Consider the following 25,865-nt stretch of genomic DNA (forward strand, 5'->3'; position numbering starts at 1 on the left):
ACCTAGTGGCTAGCAAACATATATATGAATGAAACGTGACGTTGGGCCATGGGAGTCAATTTAAACTTTAAACTAATACAGTGTCATTATTTTGATTACTATTTGTTCATTATATTATTCATAATTAGCATGGCTATATTTTGTAGCAGGTGTGTCCAACCTTGTTCCAGGAGATCTACCTTCCTGCAGATTTCAGTTGCAACCCACATCAAATACACATGCCTGTAATTATCAAGTGCTGTTCAGGTCTTAATTAATTGCTTCAGGTGTGTTTGATCAGGGTTGGAGCTAAACTTTGCAGGAAGGTAGATTTCCAGGATCAGGGTTGAGCACCCCTCTTTTATAGCATACAACAGGGGAGTCCAAACTCAATCCTACAGGGACGGTTGTCCAGAAGAGTTTCCAACCCTAATCAAACACACCTGAACAAGCTAATCAAGTTCTTTCTAGATGTACTATACACTTTCTGGCAGGTGTATTTAAGCAAGTTGGAGCTAAACTCAACAGGACACTGGCCCTCCAGGACTGCATCATATAATCAGACCCCCTAGTTTTTTTGCGATTCCGCGATCACTAAATCCAATGCAAAATCAACAAAAAGTCGCAAATTTTTGCGATCCTGCTAAATTCTTCATTAAACGCAAAATGATTACAAAAAATGTTAATAATCTCATAAAATTATCAAATTCCAAACCATTTAATTAAATTATATTTATTTCAGTTTGCAATGAATTGTTCTACATGACTTATAGATGTTGCATACGCAGCGCACGTGATGTATTTTGAGTGTCTCTTGAAAAATGACGTCTCACCTGCTCCTTCACAATCATTACACGGAATGGAATGGGGGGCGGTGGAGTGTTCAGCTTGTGCAGTAAGCAGACGCAGATGAACCGCGAGTGATTTACATGAAGTCATAGCAAAGATGAGCTATAGACATCTTGTGGTGCGAATTGGGCATTTTGTGCGTTTGAAGCGCTTCAGACTGCAAAAGAAGGATGGACCAAACATCTAACAAATCGAGCAATGGAACAAACAGATGAAAATTGGTTAACGGATGACGGCCGCTGGACGTTACCGAATTGAAGGACATTATTTGTATTTTACATTTATGGCTGGTATTATGATGTCTCGAAATCGATAAATATGTGTCAAATCGATAAATCATTTTAAATTGAACTCTTTCCCAGCAGTTAACGAGAGAAAACGCTTCCCTGCCATAGACAAGTTTAACGGCAATCCGTGTTTTAGGTGGATTATGGTAGGGGAAGCCCTAATGCATGTCCTATAGGTGACAATGTCAGATGCTAGGCAAAATTGTCTGAAAATTTCTGGGAATTACCACCACAAAAACAGTCATTTTTATCACCAAAAATCACAAAATAATCTTGAAAAACTAGGGGGTCTGATATAATGAACCAACAATATAATTAAACACCAGCAGATGGCACTATTGCCATGAAAGATAATACTCATTTGCTGCATCTGAAAGCTGAATAATGATTCCTCCACAGGCAGCACTTGAAAGCGTGTCATACATAGCAGTTTATAAGTGTGTCACTTCCAACTCCTATATATAGCATAGCTAGTAGAAACAGAAATTGTTTATAACATTATAAATGTCTATAATTTTGATGAAATTAATGCATCCTTGAGGAATCAAATAATTTCATTAATAAAATATTCTTACTTTGAAGAAGCAATGTAGGAAAAGCTTATACTACTCAAAAAAGCTTTTCACATTTCAAATGGTTAACCCCGGGTCTTCCCTGATTTCCAATGGTTTTCAATGTTTACATAATAATAGTTCACAGAGTTACAGCATTTTACTGTATAAATGCACATTGCGTCAGTGAGCAATAAGATAATACGTAGTCAAATATATATGCACAACATTATGCAGACAGTGCATTCTTTGCACACTTGAAAAATAACTGCCATCTCACCTTGCCAGCTGTCATTGCAAACGCAGAGCTTTTCACCAGTGAGGTCGCAGTATCCACGATCAGGACTGCCACAGTCATCCCAGCAGTAGCGAATATCACATGCTTCACCTTTCCAGTACCGCTCACACTCACAGTAAACACTGCTGGAGATTGAGTTACCCGTGGTGCACCTTCCATGACCCGAACAGTTATTAGGACAGGAGTTGATCCTAAAAAATAGAGCAGTACAAAGCGATCAGAAAAAAAGGAATAAAATAAAATGAATTGGCACAGGGAAAAAGTATTGAACACACGAAGAAAGGCAATGCAAGCCCAAACAGCAGTTAGAAAGCCACCTTTTGTAGTTAGAAAGCAACCTTCTGCCCTTTGTCATTGTGAATTAATATTAGCTGCTTCAGTCCAACATCTACATTACCAAGAAGATGAAGATGAATCCAGGGTGGACATTTCAGCAAGACAATGATGATACATTGCAGTAAATCAATACTTTCTCCTTATGTAATCCCATTATTATAACACATAACTAATTTTTCAGATTTTTTTTTTTAATGTTTGCATTTTGGTATGTTTTTACCAAAATCTGGTTGAATTCCATGTCAACAGCTCCTTTAGAAATAATATTCCCAGGAAAAAACATGTTGTGTTCAATACTTATTTCCCCCACTGTGTATATCCACACATACACATGTATAATACTCACAAATAATACCATGCACCATCTAGCCATACTCACGAATAAAAGATGTTGAATCCTGTGAGATTGTAGGCAGCGTCACTGAAAAAGTGCAACAATGCGTACCCAGATGTGGTCACAACTTCTGGGATGGTTTCATTTCCTTTTGTTTCTGGGACAACCAGGCCACTGGACATGCAAGAGAACAACACACAGGCCCTTTTCACACATGGTGTTAAGATACAGTTTTGTTAGTCTCTTATTCATAAGTGAAAACCCCTAATGCACTTGTATATGTGACCAAAAAATGTTGTTGTTTCCAGAAGGAGATGATAATTAATTAGATAGCATAAATAGTGTAAACATTGAATGCATGTGATCAAATGCATTCACTTCTCAGCCACAAAAAAAAAATCCCCTATTCAGCATATTTTAACACTAATTCATTTATTCATTCATTTTCAAACGCTTTTCCAGGGGCAGCAGTCTTAAGAGAACTTCCCTCTCCCCAGACACTTCCTCCAGCTCCTCTGGGGGATCCCGAGGCATTCCCTAGCCAGCCGAGAGACATAGTCTCTCCAGCGTGTCCTGGGTCTTCACCGAGGCCTCGACATGCCTGTAACACCTCCCTAGGTAGGCGTCCAGGAGGCATCCGAAACAGATGCCTGAGCCACCTCAGCTGACTTCTCTCGATGTGGAGGAGAAGCGGCTCTTCTCCAAGCTCCTTCTGGGCGACAGAGCCTCTCACCCTATATATGAGGTTGTGCCCTGCCTTATTAACACTAATTTGTACAGTAAAAATTATTTATGGGACATGCTGATAAAAAAAACACTAGATGGGATTTATCAAAGAATAATTTATGGAAAATCATAAAAGCGATTTGAAGGCAAACAAAAGTGTAGACCTGATTCTAAAACAAACCCACAGCGGTTTGCAAAACCATTAGAGCAGAAACAGAAGATTATGCACTCCATGTTGTTTTTCACTGTATGGTCAGAAAAGGCTCAAACAGAAACCTTCCCCTCAAAGAAATCAGGTTTACAGTGGTGCAAGTGAACAAGATTAAATGTTTAAAACAGCAAATGTAAAAGTGAACGCCTCCCTTGTCTGCTTGTCATCTAATTGACCAAAATGTACTGTGGTGTAAACAGGGCCTCAAATCAGTGCAGAGCAAGAGGATAGCTTTTGATAAGCAAACAGCCTTTTGTAGCTTACATAGCATTATAAAGACAAGTCAAGTTTATTACTGCATATTGTTAATACGTGGCAATCTACGTAATTTACAATTATTTTTCTTTTATTTATGTAACATCTACATAATTCTTACACAACACTGTTAAAATATTGTGAGAGCATGTGATTGGCCAAGGACAAAAAAGAAAGATAAGGAATGATAAGGTAAGGAAAGGAAAGATAAGTGACCTACCCTTAGGTCATTATAACATAAAATATTAAAATTATAGACAATTACTTGAAACAAATGCAGGAACTAAATGGCTAGTATAAATGCAATTCATTAAATTAAATTCTTAACGTTGATAATAAAAACAAATAATTGTTAATAATAGTTAATAATAAAAAAAAATAATGCAAACACTAGAAGGGGTAAAAATAAAATAAGCAACTTTTTTTTTAAATAAATGTTTCGCACAATAAAAAAAAATGCAAACTGAAAAAGCAATGTAGTGTTTAAATATTGTGAGCTCAGGAGCTCCACTAGATGGCGTTACTTACTCATGCAGGGCTCTCTGTCAGCGTTAACTCGCATGTCAATTTTGAGAACGGAAGATTTGGCATTATTTTGTGCACCCTTTATTCCAGCTTAACTTAAAAAGTTTAAGTTAGGCCGGTCACACTTTATAATAAGGTTTTAATTAGTTCATGTATTTACTAACATGACTAGTTATGAACAATGTTGTACAGCATTTATTAATCACAGTTCAACATTTACTAATGCATAATAAACATCCAAATGCATGCTTGTTAACAATAGTTAAAGCACCACGAGTTAACATGAACTAACAGTGAACAACTGTATTTTAATTAACTTACGTTAACATGAACAAATGCTGTAATAAATTAATTGTTCATGTTAATAAATGCATTTACTAACATTAACTACTACAACCTTATTGTAACGTGTTACCGTTAGGTCTATATAGGAAACAACCCATTAGTATTTTCTGCTGAGGGAGGTGTTCAAGGTAGACCACGGTTTGGAAAAGCCAAGGTTTTGAAACCGCCAAAATTTTCTGTAATACTGTTCCCAAGGTATGTGTAAGATTTTTTTTTTTTTACCTTTTTTTATACAGTATCTCCAGCAGAAAAGATATCCAAAGACGCCATTTTAAAATGTAATGAAATCTGTGTTTTTGAACATAATGAAGACAGCAGAAGTCAATGATTTGAATTATTTGATTAGAATTATTTAGCCTGACATGTTTAGCTGTCCCAAAATATTATAAATATTTCAAAAAATAAAATATATTGTTTTCAAAGGGGAAAAAAGTTTTTTGTTTTGTTTTGTTTTGTTTTGTTTACCCAGACATTTAAAAAGAATATATTTTAGAGCAGAATACCGTGAAACCGTGATATTTTTATCCAAGGTTATACAGTCAGAATGTTATACCGGCTCATGCCTATTGTAACTAATATCTTGCAAAATGTGCGTTAAAGCAAAACCAAAACCCAGCAATTTTATAAGTTGATGATAATATATATAACCAAGCGGCAACCTCCCGCTCTCCCTCTGGAAGCCAATATGGAATTAACTGAAACTGCAATTCATCAAAATTCCGCTAGTCCTGGCTTGTAAATTTATGGTTACCCTGAACGTCATTTTATTTTACATTTAAAGAACTTAAACAAAAGTTCCCTATAACCATCCCGAATAGCTGCATGTGCTGTGAACATCCCCAATAGCCTAACATCATGGCATCCGGAGGACATTCACAGTGGCCATTTAGAGGACATCCTGCAGACTTTAGGACAGTAATCTTGAAATATTTAATTTAAGTCTCCATGTCTGTCTGCAATAGCCTGTCCCACTGAATTTAGGAATTTGTCCAGATATTATCTGTGTATGCTATGTCAGTCAGAGGTTTTATTTATTTTTGTTTCTTTAAATAAGTTTGTATAACGCAATATGGATTCATGTTTTTAAATGAGTAGTCCATTCAATTCTGTAGAATTTTATTATAGAATGTCCATATCCTGTGAACAACCACGGTATGGCACACCTATGTTCCGTGAATGTCTCTGGTGTGTCCAGCCACTATCACATGAACCTTCATACTACATTCTCCAGACATCCCACCAATGTCTGTATGTGCTCGAGACATGAGATGAGAAATAGTAGTTTTTCCGTTATTTCTATTCATAAATGAGTAATAAAAACATTATATTTTAATGTTATCTCCACATTCCATCCAACAATTTAGCGGTCTATGAGTTTCTAGTATTCATTCATTCATTCATCATTCAACCATGATGAACAGACAGAGAATAATGGCTCTTGCTTTTGCACTCCTTTATTTCGGACACCGAGAAAATCCAGCTTCTCTTCCATGGTGCACAACAAAACTGAAAATTCTGTGCGAATGCCACAAGGGGTGAATTCTGACAGTCGTGTCCAAATTTCGTGTGCAGCAGAAAGGCGGCTATATTCAATTCAATTCACCTTTATTTGTATAGCGCTTTTACAATGTAGATTGTTTCAAAGCAGCTTCACATAAAAGGTCATAGTAAATTGGAACAATGTACTTGAGTTTTTTAGTGTTTAAGTTCAGTTCAGTTTAGCTCAGTTCAGTGTGGTTTAAAAATTACAACTGAGAGTCCAAACACTGAAGAGCTAATCCAACGATGCGCAGCTCTACAGATCCCGAACCATGCAAGCTAGAGGCGACAGCGGAGAGGGGAAAAAACTTCACGCAAAAGTGAAGAAAAAAAAGAGAGAGAAACCAGACTCAGTTGGGCACGACCATTTTTATTTCTCGGCTGACCAAACGTCTTGTGCAGAACTGCAGTCTCAGCGGCGGAGGCTGGAAGCTGGCCTCAGTGAAGACTCGTCTGTCCCTGGAGCGTCACAGGAATCAGTCTCATGTTCTCCAGTCCTCCATGACCACCACAGTAGCTGCTCAGGATACGGCCTGGTCCAGGATATGGAAACCTTAGGATCATCTCGTTGTTGGTCTTGGATTGAATCAGTGACTCTGCATAGTCTGAGGGCCTCGGGAAGAGTATCCCCAGGTGGAAATGGAGAATAAAGAGAATAATTAGCGTAGCTGCTGTTCATAGTGTATATAAACAAGGTGCAGAAACCTGTGTGGAAGCCTGCTAAGTGGTGCACTGAGTGTATGCTTTACTAAACAGATAGGTCTTTAATCTAGTTTTGAATTATAGCTCACCAGAAACAATTTATTTACTTACCATTTACTCACCTTCAAATGGTTCAAAACCTGTATCAATTCCTTTTTTCTGTTGAACACAAAATAATATTTTTTGAAGAATGATGGGAATTGTTAGCCACTAACATCATCTTGAGAAATGCCACAACTAAGAAGTTTCCCAAAACGAATACCTCGTAGTAATTTTTGGGTGTTAATAGTTTATTGGTAAACGCATAAACCTGAGTTTTGAAATTGTTACAGATGGCTGGATCAGATGATGTGCTGAAGCTGCAAATTCTGAAAAAAGAAATCCGCAGAGATAGACGTCTCAAGATGAGACGGGTCTTCATCTGATTAACCATTCCAGTTTCTTTGGTAGTACTGATTTAAATTGCTTTATCATTTCTATTGTGAATTCAGGTTTCTCTCTTGACAGGACGCTTTCATGCATTCTTAACTCATTGGGATTGCAAAATGACAGACTGCCGTGCCTCTTGGGTCCGATACCCATGCCTAAATTCTACTGAGGCTCTCAATTTATTATCCAGCATGTTACAAAAAATGAAGAACCGATGTTATTGTCTTGACGGCACACTGACACCCAAAGAAGGAACACATACAGTATATAATATGGAGGTCAATGACTAGTTTTCGGCATTCTTCAGAATATATTTAATTTTGTTTAACAGAAGAAGAAAACTTAAATATTGGTCAAGTTTTTGGTTCAAGTTTCAGGACAGCAAAGAGCATCAAGAGCAGTGTAAAGCTTTACTGTATCAGCCTGACTGTTTGATATTCTTCTAATAAACTAGAGGATAAGCTCAAATTCAGGGCTTCAACACAACAAAGTAGACAACCAGCTGGGACTTTCAGACACACCACAGGACACACAGATTCAATGAACCAGACACCACACACACACACACACACACACACACACACACACACACACACACACACACACACACACACACACACACATACATACACACACGCACACACACGCACACACACACACACACAAGTACACAGCAGGTGTGTCTACACAAGGTCCATTTCATTAAAAAGACATCAGAGTCAACACTTCAGATGAAGAAAAGAAAAAGAAGAGACCGTACAAGGGTTGAGAAGACTGCTTCAGTTTGAATGAGACTTGAGAACAAGGAATCTTTCCAACGTATTGTTTTTATGAGAATGTGATTATTACAAGCAGTGTTGGGTGTAAATATTCTTTCATTCATTTTCTTTTCGGCTTAGTCCCTTTATTAATCAGGGGTCACCACAGTGGAATGAACCAACTTATCCAACCAACCAACCAACCAACTCATCCATCCAGCACATGTTTTACACAGTGGATGCTCTTCCAGCTGCAACCCAACACTGGGAAACATCCACACACTTTTGCACACACTCACATACACTACGGCCAATTTAGCTAATTCAGTTCACCTGTACCCCATGTCTTTGGACTGTGGGGGAAACCGGAGCACCTGGAGAAAACCCACATGAACACAGGAAGAACATGCAAACTCCACACAGAAATGCCAACCAGCCGAGGCTCGAACTATTGACCTTCTTGCTGTTAGGTGTTTGTGCTACCAACTGCACCACCATGCTTCCCCCTGGGTGTAATTAGTTACAATTAAATTACTTTTCTGCTAAAGAAGTAAAGTAAGGGATTACTGTTAATTTTTAGATCATTTAATTACAGATTCTTATAACGCACTTGCTTTAAATATCATTTATAAATTCAACACTCACTCTCACTTTTTATCAACTTAATCCTTACTTTATCATGGGGTTGCCACAGTTGAATGAACCACCAATTACTCTACCAACTGTTTTACACTTATGCCCATCCTATAAATTGACATGCAACTTCACTTATTCTGTTTTGATTTTATTTGATGTTTTATTTTATTTTTATTTAGATTTTTATTTGATTTTTGATTAGTTGATTTAATTTGACATAATGTGTTATTGACTGTTTTGCTACACTAAAAAAAAGCCTTATTGGAACAATTACTTCAACTTCTTAAACCTAAAAGAATGAAGTTTTTCCAACTTATTTATTAATGAAATCTATAACAAATTAAGTGGAAACTAATTAATTCATTCAAAGTAATGTGTTTAAGTTTTCACCTTTCACAGTGTACATTTTTAATTATGTTTTCTCACGCATACATGACTTTTGTTTATGGTAATATTAACTTTGTGGGGAAAAAACTATGATTTTATTATTGATATGAAATCATTAAAGAAACTATTGGCATTTGTGTCAGGGTGTGAGAATTGCAATAGCATTGATTCCAGGTCCACTCACCTGAACACAGCTACCAACGGAGCGTAAATCGAGTCTCCATCAAAGACATACAGATGATCCCAACTGCACTCCGTAGCAAAATGATTAAACCTTAACCTGAGCACAGCATTTGGGCTGAAATAAAACATAAAAAATACATTCATTGTATTCATAGGCGGAGGGTAAACAAACTCCAGGGTAAGGCTAATATATGCGCTACCCTTTAATGCATTTAAAAAGACTTGTGACCGACCAAGAAGAGGTTTTAACAAAAGCACCGCCTATCAACAAACGTCTTTTATATTCAACACGCACATTAAATTATTTTATTAAACTCACCCACTGATCTACACAACCGGTCAAAAGTTTGGGGTCAATTTATTTATTTTTTATTATTATTACTTTTATTTAAAAATCTAAATAAAATTATTCTGTTCATCAAGGCGGCATTTATTAAACATAAAAAAATTGTTAAATACTTATTTATTAAATATTTATTTATTACTTACTGTATGCAGTTTCAAATTAAATTATTGCTACTTGTTGCTTTTATTACTATTACCAGTAATAACTTTATTACTCTTAATAAGAGCGATTTCTAAAGAATCGTGTGACTCTGAAGACAGAAGTAATAAAGCTGAAAATTCATTATCGCGAACGCAGCCCTCACTATTCTGCCACCCCAAGCGACCGCCTTTGGACGCGCCGGCTCCAAGAATATGAAATCATTCTCTTTTTCACGAGGCCAATCGAAAACCGAACTTGTAATTCAGCAATAAATATTTGACCTTTAAAATATAAAACTCCAAACGATTGCCTAAACAAGATTAATACACTATAGGCTAGACTACGTTACAATGAAGCTACCAATTTAATGCTGAAAACAAATTAAACCAGAATAATATATAATACCTCTCTCGTAAAACTCATTTGTCGTTTTATTACTTATGTCCTTGACCAGCAAAACAAAATAGTCCGCTGGAAAGCACTTTTGGTTTGGTTTTCAGAGCTGCTGCGAACTCCAGTAATAAACAGCGCTCATCAGTGCAACGTGCGCGGTTGGATAGTTTCATTTTTGTGCGGAGGGAGACTTTAAATTTGATTGACAAACTTACAATAGCTAAAGTGTTGTGTTAATCATCAACATTAAATTACATTCATATTACGCCTTACACCTGTTACATGTTTTTAATGCATTTTTTTTCTTTGCTGCTATCTCCGTGGTCTCTGGCCAGGGGGAGGCTAAGCCTTCCCCAGCCTTACACACGCTCCGCCTATGATCTTATTCTTAAAAAAATTCTACATGCAATTTTATATTTACAACACCCTCTGATGGAACAAATAAATCATACACTCAAACACTTCTGGTAAATAATAAATGCAAAATGTACAAAAAAGACTTTAGACTCTTTAGATACTCACTATCCTTCAATAAGCCAGGTGCATTTAGTCTTGTATTTGTAGTTAACCGGTCCATCAGTGAGTGATCCTGATGACTCCGTCAACCTGAGGAATAAAAATAGCTCAAAGTGACCTTGATGCAAGAGAGAATGTATAACATATGTGAATTCATTTTACTGTCTTCATGAGGCTTAATGTTTGCGTTTATAAAACAGTCACCCCAAAATACTTTTATAATGGGTAAAATACTTGCATTAATATGATGCTTTTTGAATAATTCAATGCTCCTACTAGAGAACTAGTTCCCCACAGTAAAAGTAAACAGCAATAGAATATTTATACCTAAACCTTGGCTCTAAAGGGTGTCACACACCAGAAGTGCCGCTCGGCAGTGCACCGTGTAACACCACGCAGCGCCATACATTTCAGAATTCTAAACATAGTTTTCTATCAGGGTACACACACCCGCGCCGCAAGTCTGTCCGCGGCGCCCAGCCACGACTCAGGACACTGTTCATTTCTCTGCCGTGCCACAGACTGCCATCTGATTAGTTTCATGTTAAATATCATGCGAATGTGCGCATCTGGTGTGTGATACTTTCAGCTGTCATGTGCGCGCCGTGATTCTGACCAGAACCAGAAAACAGAACACATCACACCTGTCCTCGGGTCCTTACACTGGCTCCCAGTTACATTCAGAATAGATTTTAAAGTATTACTACTTGTCTATAAATCACTAAATGGCCTAGGACCTCAATACATTACAGATACTCTCACTGAATACAAACCCAACAGATTCCTCAGATCTTTGGGATCATATAAGCTAGAAAGTCCAAGGGTTCATTCAAAGCAGGGCGAATTCGCCTTTAGCTGTTGTTGGCTGTTTGTTTATGCCCCCCGCAACTGGAATCAGCTTCCAGAAATAATGAGAAGTGCTCCAACATTAGGCACATTCAAATCTACATCCGACAGATCGCACTATTATATCTTTCTTTTCTTTTTTATCTTTTATAACCTGTTTTAACACATTTTAATCTGTTTTTAATCATTGTTATTATTTGTTTTTATTTTCTTATACATTTGTCTCTTTTATTCTTGTTTATGTAAAGCACTTTGAATTGAAACTGTTTATGAAATTTGCTATATAAATAAGCGTGCCTTGCCTTGCCTAAGTGGCATCTGAAATTTATATAGAAAATTAGGATTTTTCTCAGCCTTTTATGTTTATGTTGCGTTAATTCACTTTAAAGGCCATGAAAATAACTTATTTTAGCCATAAAAGTGAACATTTCTAAACCTACACAAGAGCCTGGTAAAAATCCTCAATTTAGAAGTAAATTTCAGCATGCAACTTCTGCATTTCAGAAACAAGGCTTCCACACATAGACACACACACACACACACACGCTTGCATATCAACACACTCCCTGTGTGAGAAGAATTTTTTTGAAAAGGAAATGACGACTTTGTTGAGTTTGAAGAATCATTTACAAAAACTTTGGAAGTGGCTCAACCAATCAGAATCAAAGACTGGAACTGTAATAATTTATAACAGACTGCCACACCAAAAGTACTCAAATAAATTATTAAAAATGAAATTTTATCCCAAACATGAAACTTTTAACTATTCTGTTTGTTATATCTTTAATTCATCTTTTAATATAAATTATTAGAAAATTAAACAACATTTTTTGTGATCTTTTGTAAGCAAAATCCATTATTAAGCACTTCCTCCATGTCCAAATGACCAGAGCTTGTTATAAGCTTTAAAGGAATAACTGAGTTAAATTCATAAATCATTGAAAACCGGATAAAGTTTGCAAGATTAAAAACTGACAAGACATTGGCAATGATTAGAAATGGCTGACATTTGACATCTTGACTGCACAGTCTGTCAGTAAAATCCACATGTGCCAACAAACTGCCCATGTGACACTGGCACAACCACCTGCTCCTGATTCATCCTCTTTCCCTTTCCCCTTGTTTCCCACCCCTCCTTCTCCGGCACAGGCCATAATCCCAACGGATTGAAGCAAAATATACTCATTTGTCTGGGAGTGGAGGACAGCCAAGATCAGAATGTTACTGCACAGTAGAGAGCAGTACTGCACGTCACTCAAGAGATCAGCTTATCTATGAAAAACCATGTTTATCACAAAAACAAAGCAAGGGTAGAAGACAGATCTCCAGCAGCAGCAGCTATGAATCAGAGCATAACGTAAAGAACAACTGGCACAACAAAGTCCTAAGCAAAGTGACGTGTTGTTTTCTTCAGTGATGACCACAAAATAAAAAATACAAACATTATGACTTCAGGTTGAGCATTTAACAGTTGTGAATCAGCTCCTTTTACCATTGTTATTGATGTGTCGTGACTATTTATAACCGTAACCTGCAAACAGTCAAAAATTATTTTCCATCATCGTGTTTTAAGGCTACACTTTCAGTCTTATAAACAAATATATTGCATTTAAAATGAAAGGTAACTAGTCGCGTTAAATGACTAGTTAAATCATGTTATATAATGTCAAATTCAAGGTAACTAGTAAGATTAATCTACTGTTCAGGGTGATTTAAACCAAACTTTATTTAATACCCATCCACTCAGACACTGATGTAAACTAGTCCACATTATAAATTAAAAACCTATATTTGGATTACTTTTTTAGATATTTATGTTGCTGTGATCGCCGGTGATGTGGCAGTTGCAGATCACTGGAGAACTACACACACACACACACACACACACACACACACACACACACACACACACACACACACACACACACACACACACACACACATCACAGAAACGGACTACAACTCCCAGCATGCACCTTGCACACACCGGTTCCTGTTTCCCACTGATTACACTCACACATCTGGAAACTCATCACGGACTGATTAGCTGGACTTTATATTCACCACACAGACACATGCACGCACACACACACACACACTGTGCGGAGTCTTTGTTTTTCATGAACATTACAAGCGTTTTCCATTAAATAGTCTTCCATGTTTTGACCTTTTTGTTTGTGTACCTTTGTTTGATTCTTTGCCGCCTAGCCTGATCTTTTGCCTGTGTATTTTGATGACGTTTATTGGATTTCCCTTATGCTCCTGTTTGCTCCTGTTACTAACCATTGCCTGCATGACTTAGGTTTAATAAACTGTATGTGGATCCTCACGTCCGTTGTCCAACCTTATGCGTTACATATGTGTTGCCATTTGCTGTAAATTTATTTATTTGTTTACTTAATAGATTTCCCTTTTAAAAAGAAACAAAAAAATAAAAAGTGTAAAAAATTTTAGTGTTTTAATAGGAAAAAATATAAAAAGTCTGTTAAAACAGTAAAAACCTGATAAACTATACATTTCCTTATTACAAAAACATTTCCAATGGCAGTTTTTTTAATTGTGACCAATCTGTAAAAATGCTACAGTAAAAGTTTCCTTACTGTATACAGTTTAACTAGTTGATTTATGGTAAATTTTACTGATTTGTTTTCTTTTTACAGTTTAATTCATTTGTTATACCAAGAGGTGGCTTGTATTTAACTTTTGCTGGAATAGGTTCTTTTCACATGATGTCATTGATGACGCGTGAGACTGGAGGGCAGGAAGTGATTCTTCTACATAGCAATCGCTATCAGAACATCAAAATGTTTCTGTTTTGTGTTGTTTATAATTGTTTAAATCGGCCAATATAAGAAATGCCGAACAGCTTTAATGGATTACAAACGTTTTTGCTCATAAAGGGGAGAAAGTAAAAAAAAACTGGCTGAAAATGGAAGAAAAGGCGGCATGTAATACACATTTATTCAATACATCCATGTCTACAAACTTTTTTTGAACGCAATAAGCACCAAATAGAGATTATATACAGACCTAGCTATGTGTATGTTAATATGTTATATAAAAATCAGATACAAACACCAACCTGATACAAAATCCAGGAGAATATAAATAACGTACCCTGTAATGTAATCGCTGCAATAAAATCTCCGTCTTGTTTTGCAATAATCCATGTCTTTACTGCCTTCTGGTGGAACAAACAACTGTAACGTTAACGTCTATACTGTATGCGCAGCAGCAGTGAATGTTTGTTGACAGTAAGTTCATCGACAAAACAAAAAAGAAATGCCCTTGTAACAAAACTAGACGGTTATTATTGTGGAGCACTTTTCCCCCTTACAAAAATAAACAAATAATAATGTAGACTATGCGTCCATGCTTTTGTATGCGTTCATCTGTTATTCAATGATGTCTGGAAGATATCCACATGGGGGAAAAATTATAGTAGTTTATGATAAACATGTTTGTAAACCACATAGTAAAGTGTATTATGTGTACAACTCTATGTTACTGTAGCATAGTGATTGAAAACAACTCATTGCTGTTATTTGTTTATGTGTGCTTTGCTTATATTTTAAACAATCATCACTATGGTTTAGTATTTCTCTTTATGGAACAATATTACAAATTAATTTTTAAGCTCTGAACCACAGACCATTTTGTCTGTGCATAAACCCGACCTCTCAGATGAGAACAAAGCTCTGGAACAAAAGTCAGTACTGAAACACAAGAAGCCCTTTATACATGAGGCAAAAGCACAGCAACATAAAAAGACAAACTCTGGCTGACGTTGGGAAAACTAACTGGAAGGGATCAGACTTCATTTGATAAGAATCTCAAGGTTAGTATGAATCTCCACACAACAGCTAACATTAAAGACTGTAAATGCTTTGAACTGCACAGGAATGAACGCAGTAAGCCACAAGCCCACGCATATCAGAAAACGGTGCTTTACCCTCAATTCTTTTCCCTCATGTTAACCTACAAACATTTGCAAACCATTTAAATACATGGTGCACCCCAAACACAAAACCACATCTGGCAAAAGAAGGTAAAAATCAACTCAAATTATTTTCCCACAAAGCCAACAATGTAAATAAGTCAACTGTGTGATGTGTTGGAGTGAATATTGAATGAAAAGGGTTGTAAAATGCACTTTTGTAGGAATGCAAAGTCATCTTTAAGCACCGTATTATATCACTAAAGAAGAAGTAAGCAGAATGTATGTAACAATGTAACAAACCTCACTGCAAGTAAATGTTTAATACACTATAGTGTAACCACTTTCATAGCATCAATCATATAAAGTTTAATATAAATATTTAGTATTTGTCTTGTTTGCTTGGAAATTAAAGAAAGATGATTGGAAAATTGAGTCGAAAAATGTTGTAAATTATTTAGGATGTTTAATAGATAATAAATATTATCAGGAGATGTTATGGCAAGAAAGGTTTTTACGAAGATATGTGGAAAAATTTGGTTCTTAGCAAGGCAAGCTGATCTGTTGGATGTTCATTCTTTAAAATTATTGGCAGGAGCTTTAATTCAACCCCCTTTTGATTATGCTACCTCATTTTGGTATAGTAGCTGCTCACAGAATATGAAGGAAAAACTGCAAAAGGCACAAAATAAGTAATTAGTACGAATAATTTTAAAAATTCATCCTAGAGCACATTTGCATAAAGAGTCTTTTAAAGAATTAGGTATGTTAACTGTTAGTAATAGAGTATGTTTTTTAAAACTGGGAATAGTGCGTAAAATGTTTAATAATGTGGTTCCTAGTTATTTGGTGAACTATTTTCAAATGGGCAACAGCATTCATACAGTACTAGGGATTGGGATTTTAATATTTGTTTATTTAAATTTAGAAGTCTAGTGGGGAAAAATATGTTTTTATATACATGTTCAATCATGTGGAACATATTACCAAAATCGATCAAGGAAATAAAAGACTTAAGGAGGTTCAAAAAAGCTATCAAAAGATGTTTTTTTGATGAGGATAATTAGTTTGCATGGTGGACGAGGATGTTTTATTTTATATGTTACTTGATTGTGAATAGGGTTGCAGCTGGAAGGCCATTCGCTGCATAAAACATGTGCTGGATTAGTTGACGATTCATTCCGCTGTGGCGACCCCTAATTAATTGAAGGGACTAAGCCGAAAAAAAGAATTAACGAATGAAGGAATGTATTTGTGAATTATTTAGTTCCTGTTACAAACTGTTTTATGCATCATCTGTATTTTGAAGCCATACTTTGTTTTTTTTAACAGCGAGGACCACAATGGAAACAAGCCCAGGGCTTTATTGTGTTTTTATCCTCGACAGTTTTTATTTCAAAATGTATGGGATACTTGTATTTTTGTACGGCTTGTCTAAAATCTGTCAAATAAAATTCAATTCAAATTAAAATACCATTAATTGATTATTCAAATATCAAAAATTATATTGCATTTCTTTTCTGATACCCAGAGGAAATAAACAAATAAAATAAAGAGTGAAGAAGATAATGGAAAACAGTTCCTGATTCTGTTAGGTTGATCAGCTGTGATGTTTGTTTTCTCTGTCTATTGTTGTTAACATTATTAGAGAGAAGCAGCTCTTAGTCTGCTGTCACTTCAAGACCAAATATACAGATTCAATAGCAATGTGCATTCAATTATTGATTGCACAACTTTTTATATTTTAGATTTGGTCTCCTATAGCAAATCAATTTGCGAAATGTAATGTTCCTTATTCAAAACCTCATAAACAGCTTTGTGTAACTTCCGCGGTAGACTGCCACTACCTTTTCTTCAGGACCGGGAGTATGAAGCCTTTCCAGCAGATGACATAGGAAGTAAGTACAAAATGAGGATTTGTAAAGAAAAATTTCAAAGGATTTCGATATGTCAAGAAAAGACATATATTTTTTACGCATACTCCTGTCCAGCTGATGATGCCAAAAACTGAACCTTTAAAGAAGAAGGTAGTTTTTTACAGAAGTTACACAAAACTGTTTAAAGCGTTTTAAATATGGATATTTTTTCTGTCAAAAATGTATTGATTCACTACATGAGACATTTACTCATCCCCTATTATGGATGGGTTATTGGACTTATTTTAGACTGTTGAAAAAAACACCTACTCATATTATAGAGCTGGAAAAGCACAAGATGATTATTACAATAACACAGATTGGATTCGACTGAACAAAGAAAGTCATAAACAAACTATAGGGTGCCTTGAGTGTGAGTAAATTATGGGCTAATTTTCATTTTTGGGTGAACTAACTTTCAAGTAACTTGATGCTTTAAATGAAGATTGTTTCTATTGTGATCACCAGTGGGGTTGCATTGTGGACTGCTGAAGAATACCCCATCAGCCATTCACCAGGACTACGCCCCCCATCATGCACAAGACTACAGCTGATACCAATCTGGACACTGACAAAGCAAAAGGTAGATTTAAATCCCTTTTTTAAAACTCTTTTCATACATTTTAAGACCTCATCGCCAGTTTTATTCATTTACGTCAGCGACTCTTTAACTTACATTTGCTACTGTAAAACAGTTTGATGAATAAAAAAGGCAAATTTGCAATCATTGCAATCAATTTTGTTAAGTGGAGACACAACAAACATCACTTGAATCTGGATTGAATATTTAATGACTCTTTACCCAAACAAAGAATAAAAAAGAAGTTATTATGAAGCATATCGGTGTCTGTAAAGGGATCTTTGATATAATGCAGCAAGTAGTGAGCAACAAAACTAGCAGGAGTGCATAATGAACTACACAGAAGAACCCCAGTATGCAATAATTCATCTTTCTTTAAAAAATCTAAAATCTCCTTGGACAAATATACAGTGCATCTGGAAAGTATTCATAGCGCTACACTTTTTTCACATTTTTTTTCTGTTACAGCCTTATTCCAAAATGGATTAAATTCCTTTATTCCCTCAAAATTCTACACACAATACTCCATAATGACAAAGCGAAAAAAGATTCTTTTAAATAGTTGCAAATTTATTAAAAATTAAAAACCTAAAAAAAATCACATACATATATTCTAAACGTATTCAGCGCACAAGAAGTGCTTAACAAAACATTTAACAATAAAATAACATAGTATTAAGTTTAATAAACAAAACTGTAGTAAAATTGTCTTTAAAATAGACAACATAAAATAAATGTGGTGATAACCACTTGTTGCTCTTCACAAAGTCCCCATGATGCTTAAGCTTCTTTTAAACATTCAGATATATTTTCTCCAGTGTGATCTTCTGGGAAGAATGCTGTTTGCTTTTCATTTCAAAGTTGTCATTAATATAGTGGACCATTTAACTAATGCACGCCTCCATCATTCTGCTGCATCACATATCTGTGGTCGTGGCGAAGTATTTCACCTGCTTCAGCTCATGTTCAACGCCCGCCTTACATTTCTCATAGAGATGGCAGCTGGTATCTTTTGTCAAGCGTTTGTATTAATCTTCGGAAGCTATCTTTACTGACGATGTGCGCAGGCATCATATCTTTGCATATATGATAGGTGAGCGTCGGTCATTTTTTTGTGCTGTTTTGATCCTTTCTCATAATGCACGATGATTGCAAATGCTTGAACAATGGATACTTGTTCAGTCCGTTCCGGCTGGGATTGATGTGTGCTTTTGTTTGTTTCGATGGACTTTGTCGACATGCATTTGTCACGATTGCAGGTTTGTGCGCTTTCCGGAGCGTCTGTTTTGTCACGTGGGTTTGTTTTGTTTTGGTTGTCTACGTGTATTTGTTATGGTCACGTGTCATGCCGATACTCAGCTGTTTTGATTAGCTCGACAGCTGAGGTTCATTTGTGGGTCTATATCTGGGCTACAGTTCTATGTTTCCTTGTCAGTTCGTTGTGTTTGCTCATGTATGTCTGTCTGTGCTCAGGACTGTGAGGAGTGTCTGCTGGACCTGATTATCGTCTGTCTGTCTCCCGGTTGCTACCACCCTTACCCCTCGTTCTCTCACTCATTTTTCCCTGTCCTGTCTGGTTATTTTGACTGTGTCAAATAAACATTTTACTTACAACTTTGGATCCTTCCCCCGTATCTTATACGTAACAAAACGAACTGACCTGAATATGGATCCAGCGAGTATATCACAGATCTCGGAATTCGTCTCGCTCAGCAATGCCAGGATTGATCGGCAGGATGAGGCTTTGGCTACCACCGCACAGGCCATTCAGACTTTGGTCGGCCAAGTGTCTCTGCTTACCACTCAGGTCCAGCAGCTGGTTACTGGAGCGGCACAAGTTGCAGCCGTACCAGCTCCAGAAGTTCTACCAGCACCGGTGGTTGCCAATCGTGCTGTCGAACCTCGCCTTCCTCCCCCGACCTGTTATTCTGGAGAGCCTCACTTGTGTCGGTCCTTCCTGTCTAAATGTTCCTTGTATATAACGTTGCAACCGTCACTATTTTCCACGGAGCAGTCTAAGGTTGCCTTCGTCATAACTCTCCTTTCGGGAAAGGCGGCTCTGTGGGGGACCACAGCCTGGGAACAAAAGCTGCCATGTTGTGCTTCGTTTGAACTGTTCTCTAAAGAACTCAAGAAGGTTTTTGATCGGGCCGCTTCCGGGAGAGAGGCCGCCCGAGTCCTCGCTGAGCTCCGGCAGGGGAGTCGGAGCGTGGCGGATTACTCGATCGAGTTCCGAACCTTGGCCGCTGAATGCGGCTGGAACATGGAGGCACAGTGGGACATGTTGCTGCATGGTTTGTCTGATCGTCTGCAGGACGAGATCTATACATTGGAACTCCCTAAGACTCTGGACGAACTAGTAGATCTGGCTATCCGAGTGGATACCAGACTACTTCGCCGAGAGAATCGCATGCAGCACGGGAGACATTCGGATCCAGACTCGGACCCTCTGGTTTTGGCTGCGGCGGCGGAAGTGGGAGGTGTTGACCCGGAACCCATGCAGGGGGGCAGATCCCGCCTGTCCGTGCAGGAGAAGCGGCGACGGAGAAATGAGGGACTCTGCCTCTACTGTGGTGGCGCTGGACACCGCGTGAATTCTTGTCCAGTAAAAGACAACACCCATCAGTAGGTAAGAGGTTACTGATGGGTGAAATCAGTCTGAATAAACCCTCTGCGGCGACTACATTACTGCCCGCTACCTTATCTTGGGGTTCCGGAACCCAGAACACCCATGCCCTTATTGATTCCGGGGCAGAGGGGAATTTCATTGACTCTAGTTTTGCTTTCAGTTTAAAACTTCCGGTTATCGCTCTTTCACAACCTATTTCTGTACGCGCCCTCAGCGGGATTTCTCTTCCCACAATCACTCACTCTACCAAACCCATAAAGCTTATTACATCCGGAAATCATGTTGAACACATACCATTTCTTTTAACAGACTGTTCTAACACACCGGTGGTTTTAGGGCATCCTTGGTTGGTGCTCCATAAACCTCATATCAATTGGGGCCTTAATACAGTATTTTCGTGGAGTGAGAACTGTCATGAGTGTTGTCTTTCGTCTGCTCGTTCTGCTGTGTCTTGTTCTGTGTTTCAGGAGGAGCGCATGGACCTGTCAAACGTGCCCAGTGAGTACCTTGACCTGAAGAGAGTGTTCAGTAAGTCTCGGGCTGCTTCTCTGCCTCCTCATCGTCCCTATGACTGTGCTATAGATTTGTTGCCAGGTACATCTCCGCCTAAAGGCAAGTTATACTCTCTTTCCATTCCTGAGAGGGAGGCCATGGAGAAATACATTTCTGATTCTCTAGCGGCTAAGATCATTCGCCCTTCTTCTTCACCGGCGGGGGCGGGGTTCTTTTTCGTGAAAAAGAAAGATGGGTCTCTTCGACCTTGCATTGATTATCGAGGGCTGAACAACATCACGGTGAAGAATACATATCCTTTGCCGCTGATGTCTTCAGCATTCGAGCGTCTGCAAGGGGCATCTTTTTTCACGAAATTAGATCTCCGCAACGCATATCATTTGGTTCGCATTAAGCAGGGTCATGAATGGAAAACTGCATTTAATACCCCCAGGGGTCATTTTGAATATTGTGTTCTCCCTTTTGGACTTTCCAACGCCCCCGCAGTTTTCCAAGCACTCGTTAATGATGTGTTGCGAGATATGATAGATCAGTTTATTTATGTCTACCTGGATGACATTCTGATTTTTTCCCGTTCTCTCCAGGAACATGTGCAGCACGTCAGGCGAGTGCTTCAGAGGCTGCTAGAGAATGGGCTTTTTGTCAAGGCGGAGAAATGCGTGTTCCATGCACAGTCTGTTCCATTTCTAGGACACATTGTGTCGGTCGAGGGGGTGCGCATGGATCCAGAGAAGATTCAGGCTGTGGTGAATTGGCCAATTCCGGAGTCTCGTAAGGCCCTGCAGAGATTTCTGGGCTTCGCCAATTTTTACCGGCGTTTTATTCGCAATTTCAGCCAGCTCGCCGCCCCTCTGACGTCCTTAACCTCTTCCAAGACTCCCTTCAGGTGGTCGAGTGCAGCACAGGCTGCATTCACAAAATTAAAGGGCCGCTTTGTTTCAGCCCCCATTCTGGTGACTCCTGATCCCTCCCGGCAGTTTGTGGTGGAGGTTGATGTGTCAGAGGTGGGGGTGGGCGCTATCCTGTCCCAGCGTGCATCCTCGGACGACAGAATTCATCCTTGCGCGTTTTTTTTCACACCGATTATCTCCCGCAGAACGTAACTACGACATTGGTAATAGGGAGTTGTTGGCTGTCAAACTCGCTTTGGAGGAGTGGCGTCATTGGTTGGAGGGTTCGGGGGTTCCCTTTATCGTTTGGACCGACCATAAGAACCTTGAATACATCAAGTCCGCCAAACGACTTAGCTCCAGGCAGGCTCGGTGGGCATTATTTTTCGGACGTTTCGACTTTACCATCTCTTATCGACCGGGTTCTAAAAACATCAAACCCGATGCGTTATCCCGTCTTTTTGATTTTTCCGAGCGCAATACGACTCTTGAAACCATCGTTCCTCAGAAGATTTGTATTTCTGCGGTAACATGGGAAATCGAGAGCAGGGTTCGCACAGCCCTGGATGGGGTAGCGCCCCCGGCCGGATGCCCACCCAGCCGCTTGTTTGTGCTGGAGGAGATTCGGTCTGACGTCATTCGATGGGGGCATTCCTCCAAAGTGGCTTGTCATCCTGGGGTGAGTCGTACTATATTTTTGGTTAAACAGCGATTCTGGTGGCCAGCTATGGCACGGGACATACGTGAGTTTGTTTTGGCCTGTTCTGTTTGTGCTGTTTCTAAGACTTCTAATCGACCTCCCGCTGGACTCCTTCATCCTCTGTCAGTGCCTTCGAGACCCTGGTCGCACATTTCGCTAGATTTTGTCACAGGTCTCCCGCCATCTGGTGGCAATACGGCTGTTTTGACCGTAGTGGACCGGTTCTCGAAGGCCACTCATTTTATTCCTCTGCCCAAATTACCCTCAGCCAGAGAGACAGCGGATGCTGTCATTAATCACGTCTTTCGCATTCATGGCCTCCCGACGGACGTGGTTTCTGACAGGGGGCCTCAGTTTGTCTCTAAATTTTGGAGAGAATTTTGTCGGTTATTGGGGGCGACTGTAAGTCTTTCTTCTGGTTTCCATCCTCAGAGTAACGGACAGACCGAAAGGGCCAACCAAGATCTCGAGCGCATGTTACGTTGTTTGGTTTCCCAGAATCCCACCTCTTGGAGTCAGCAACTCCCTTGGGTGGAGTACGCACACAACTCATTACCAGTGTCTGCCACGGGCCTCTCTCCGTTTCAGTGTAGTTTAGGTTACCAGCCACCAGCTTTTCCCAGTCTGGAATCCGAAGTCGCGGTCCCCTCCGCCCACGCCTTTGTCCAGAGGTGTCGACGCACTTGGAACAGGGCCAGACAGACCCTCCTCCAAGTGGGTGCGCGCACCAAGGCTAAAGCCGATCGCCACCGGTCTAAGCCTCCCGTTTACGTCGTCGGTCAAAAAGTGTGGCTTTCAACCAAGAATATTCCCTTGCGTTCCGTATGTAATAAACTTGCACCTAAATTTATTGGCCCGTTCACTGTCATCAAAATCATTAGTCCGGTGGCAGTCCGCCTCAAACTTCCTCCAACGTACAGGAGAATACATCCCGTGTTCATGTCTCCAAATTAAAGCCCGTTTTTCATGCGGCCATTAATCCGCCTACACCGGTCCCTCCCCCGCCGCGTCTCGTAGATGGGGAGACTGTTTATTCGGTTAAGCGCATTCTGGATTCGAGACGGAGGGGGCGAGGATTTCAGTACTTGGTGGACTGGGAGGGTTACGGTCCAGAGGAGAGAAGTTGGGTTCCTGCTAGGGACATATTGGATCACTCTCTTATCGATGATTACAATCGCCAGGTAAGCTCTTCTGGGAGCACCAGGAGGTGCTCTTAAGAGGAAGGGTACTGTCACGATTGCAGGTTTGTGCGCTTTCCGGAGCGTCTGTTTTGTCACGTGGGTTTGTTTTGTTTTGGTTGTCTACGTGTATTTGTTATGGTCACGTGTCATGCCGATACTCAGCTGTTTTGATTAGCTCGACAGCTGAGGTTCATTTGTGGGTCTATATCTGGGCTACAGTTCTATGTTTCCTTGTCAGTTCGTTGTGTTTGCTCATGTATGTCTGTCTGTGCTCAGGACTGTGAGGAGTGTCTGCTGGACCTGATTATCGTCTGTCTGTCTCCCGGTTGCTACCACCCTTACCCCTCGTTCTCTCACTCATTTTTCCCTGTCCTGTCTGGTTATTTTGACTGTGTCAAATAAACATTTTACTTGCAACTTTGGATCCTTCCCCCGTATCTTATACGTAACAGCATTGATCATGCAGTTTTTCATACTTCCAAACGACTGATGTTAAATTTCTCTTTGACATGAAATTTTTTTTATTTTGACCTGCTTCCATATTTTATGTTCTTTCCTCCCACTCACCTATTCGGTCTCCCGCTCAACTTCGTCGTGTGTGAACTGAGCTGGTTAACATCTTTCTCCTGCTCATCTTAGCTGTAATTGCCCGGTGCACTGTGTCAGCTCTGATTGGTTGACATCTTAAATTCATGCACACAAGAACATATTCTGAATAAAAATCTAAATAAATTAATAGATAAAATCGCAGCCTTATGCGGTTTAGAAGTCGCATGCACTGAAAGAAATGACTTTTTGATGTACTCGAATAATAATTAGTACTCAATAAATTTTCTCTCCGAATTTTTGAATTGTAATTTTAAGTGTCAAGGATAACTAGAATTTTCTGAACAAGTATTTAATATTTACACAATTACTTCATGTAATAAATGAAATGAGTGGAAAGAGGTAAATATCAATATTAATTTACTTGTAATATTTAAATATTTTTTAATCGTTGTAAACCTAGTAATATTAAGTACATTTTCATAATGGATATGTCGCAATGGATATGTAGTTCTCAGTATGCTTTGCATGGGATTGAGGGGAATATTTTGGAAATAAAAGTAATCTTAGATGTTTAAATTTGAGAGAAAGACTTGTTTAAGTTTAATCTTCATTAGTTTGAAGATTAAGAAGAGTTTTGAGTATGTTTTTTTTTTGTTTGTTTCAAGGTTAGCACCTTCCAGAGTAGTAGTCATGAGTTGGGTCTTGAAATTTTTATTATCAGTATTAATGTTTGAGGCTTCACTCAGAAAGCCATAGGTGTGCTAACACAAGCTCTAAAATCAGTAAGCTTTTATAAAGTAAATTAGCTCTTGGGTTCAATTTACTTTTACACATTTCAAGTGGAAATGCATGTCTTAATTAAATCAAGTTAGACCAAATGTACTAATTAGATTATTAGACTAACTAATAATATTATTATAATTGATAAAAGCCTACTTTGCTATTCATTTCCTTCAACAGAAGAAGTAAACTTAAAATGGTTTGAGGATGTGGAAAAACCACTTGAGGATGAGTAAATAGTGAGTGAATTTAGATTTTTGGGTGAACTATCCTTTTTTAGGCACTAATATGCTAAATAAGGAATAGCATACCTTAGAAAAGGTACCGTCCCACTGAAACCATTGTACACCTTTTTATTCTCTATGTTGAGTAATAATTGTACAAATTTTATACATTACTACATTAATTTTAACAAATAAATGTCAAGAATAGGACATTTTTGCATTTAACATTGGATGTAATGTCATAATGGAAACTTTTAAATAAATAATAAAATTCATATGAAAAACAATTCCACATTTATGAAACTAAACTTTGTGCTGTGGAAAAAAAAAAACTTTGTATGTCCTATGTGGTTTCACTGAGAATCTGAGAGATACACAGTATGACAAGCATTTT

The 25,865-nt window shown here is 38.4% G+C and overlaps 1 protein-coding gene across 2 annotated transcripts in view; it reads right to left on the bottom strand.

Annotated features, from left to right (window-relative positions):
* atrnl1a (attractin-like 1a) overlaps nt 1-25,865 on the bottom strand; it is a 431,550-nt gene that overhangs the window by 365,974 nt on the left and 39,711 nt on the right. For both annotated transcript variants that reach the window (XM_056471227.1, XM_056471228.1), the window contains exons 2-5: nt 10,733-10,816; nt 9,332-9,445; nt 2,680-2,808; nt 1,947-2,155 (exon numbers count right to left, since the gene is read on the bottom strand). In XM_056471227.1, the coding sequence (XP_056327202.1) occupies nt 1,947-2,155; nt 2,680-2,808; nt 9,332-9,445; nt 10,733-10,816 (536 nt within the window). The remainder of the gene's footprint in view (nt 1-1,946; nt 2,156-2,679; nt 2,809-9,331; nt 9,446-10,732; nt 10,817-25,865) is intronic.

Source organism: Danio aesculapii, chromosome 13, assembly GCF_903798145.1.
Source record: "Danio aesculapii chromosome 13, fDanAes4.1, whole genome shotgun sequence".
NCBI classification, from domain to species: domain Eukaryota; kingdom Metazoa; phylum Chordata; class Actinopteri; order Cypriniformes; family Danionidae; genus Danio; species Danio aesculapii.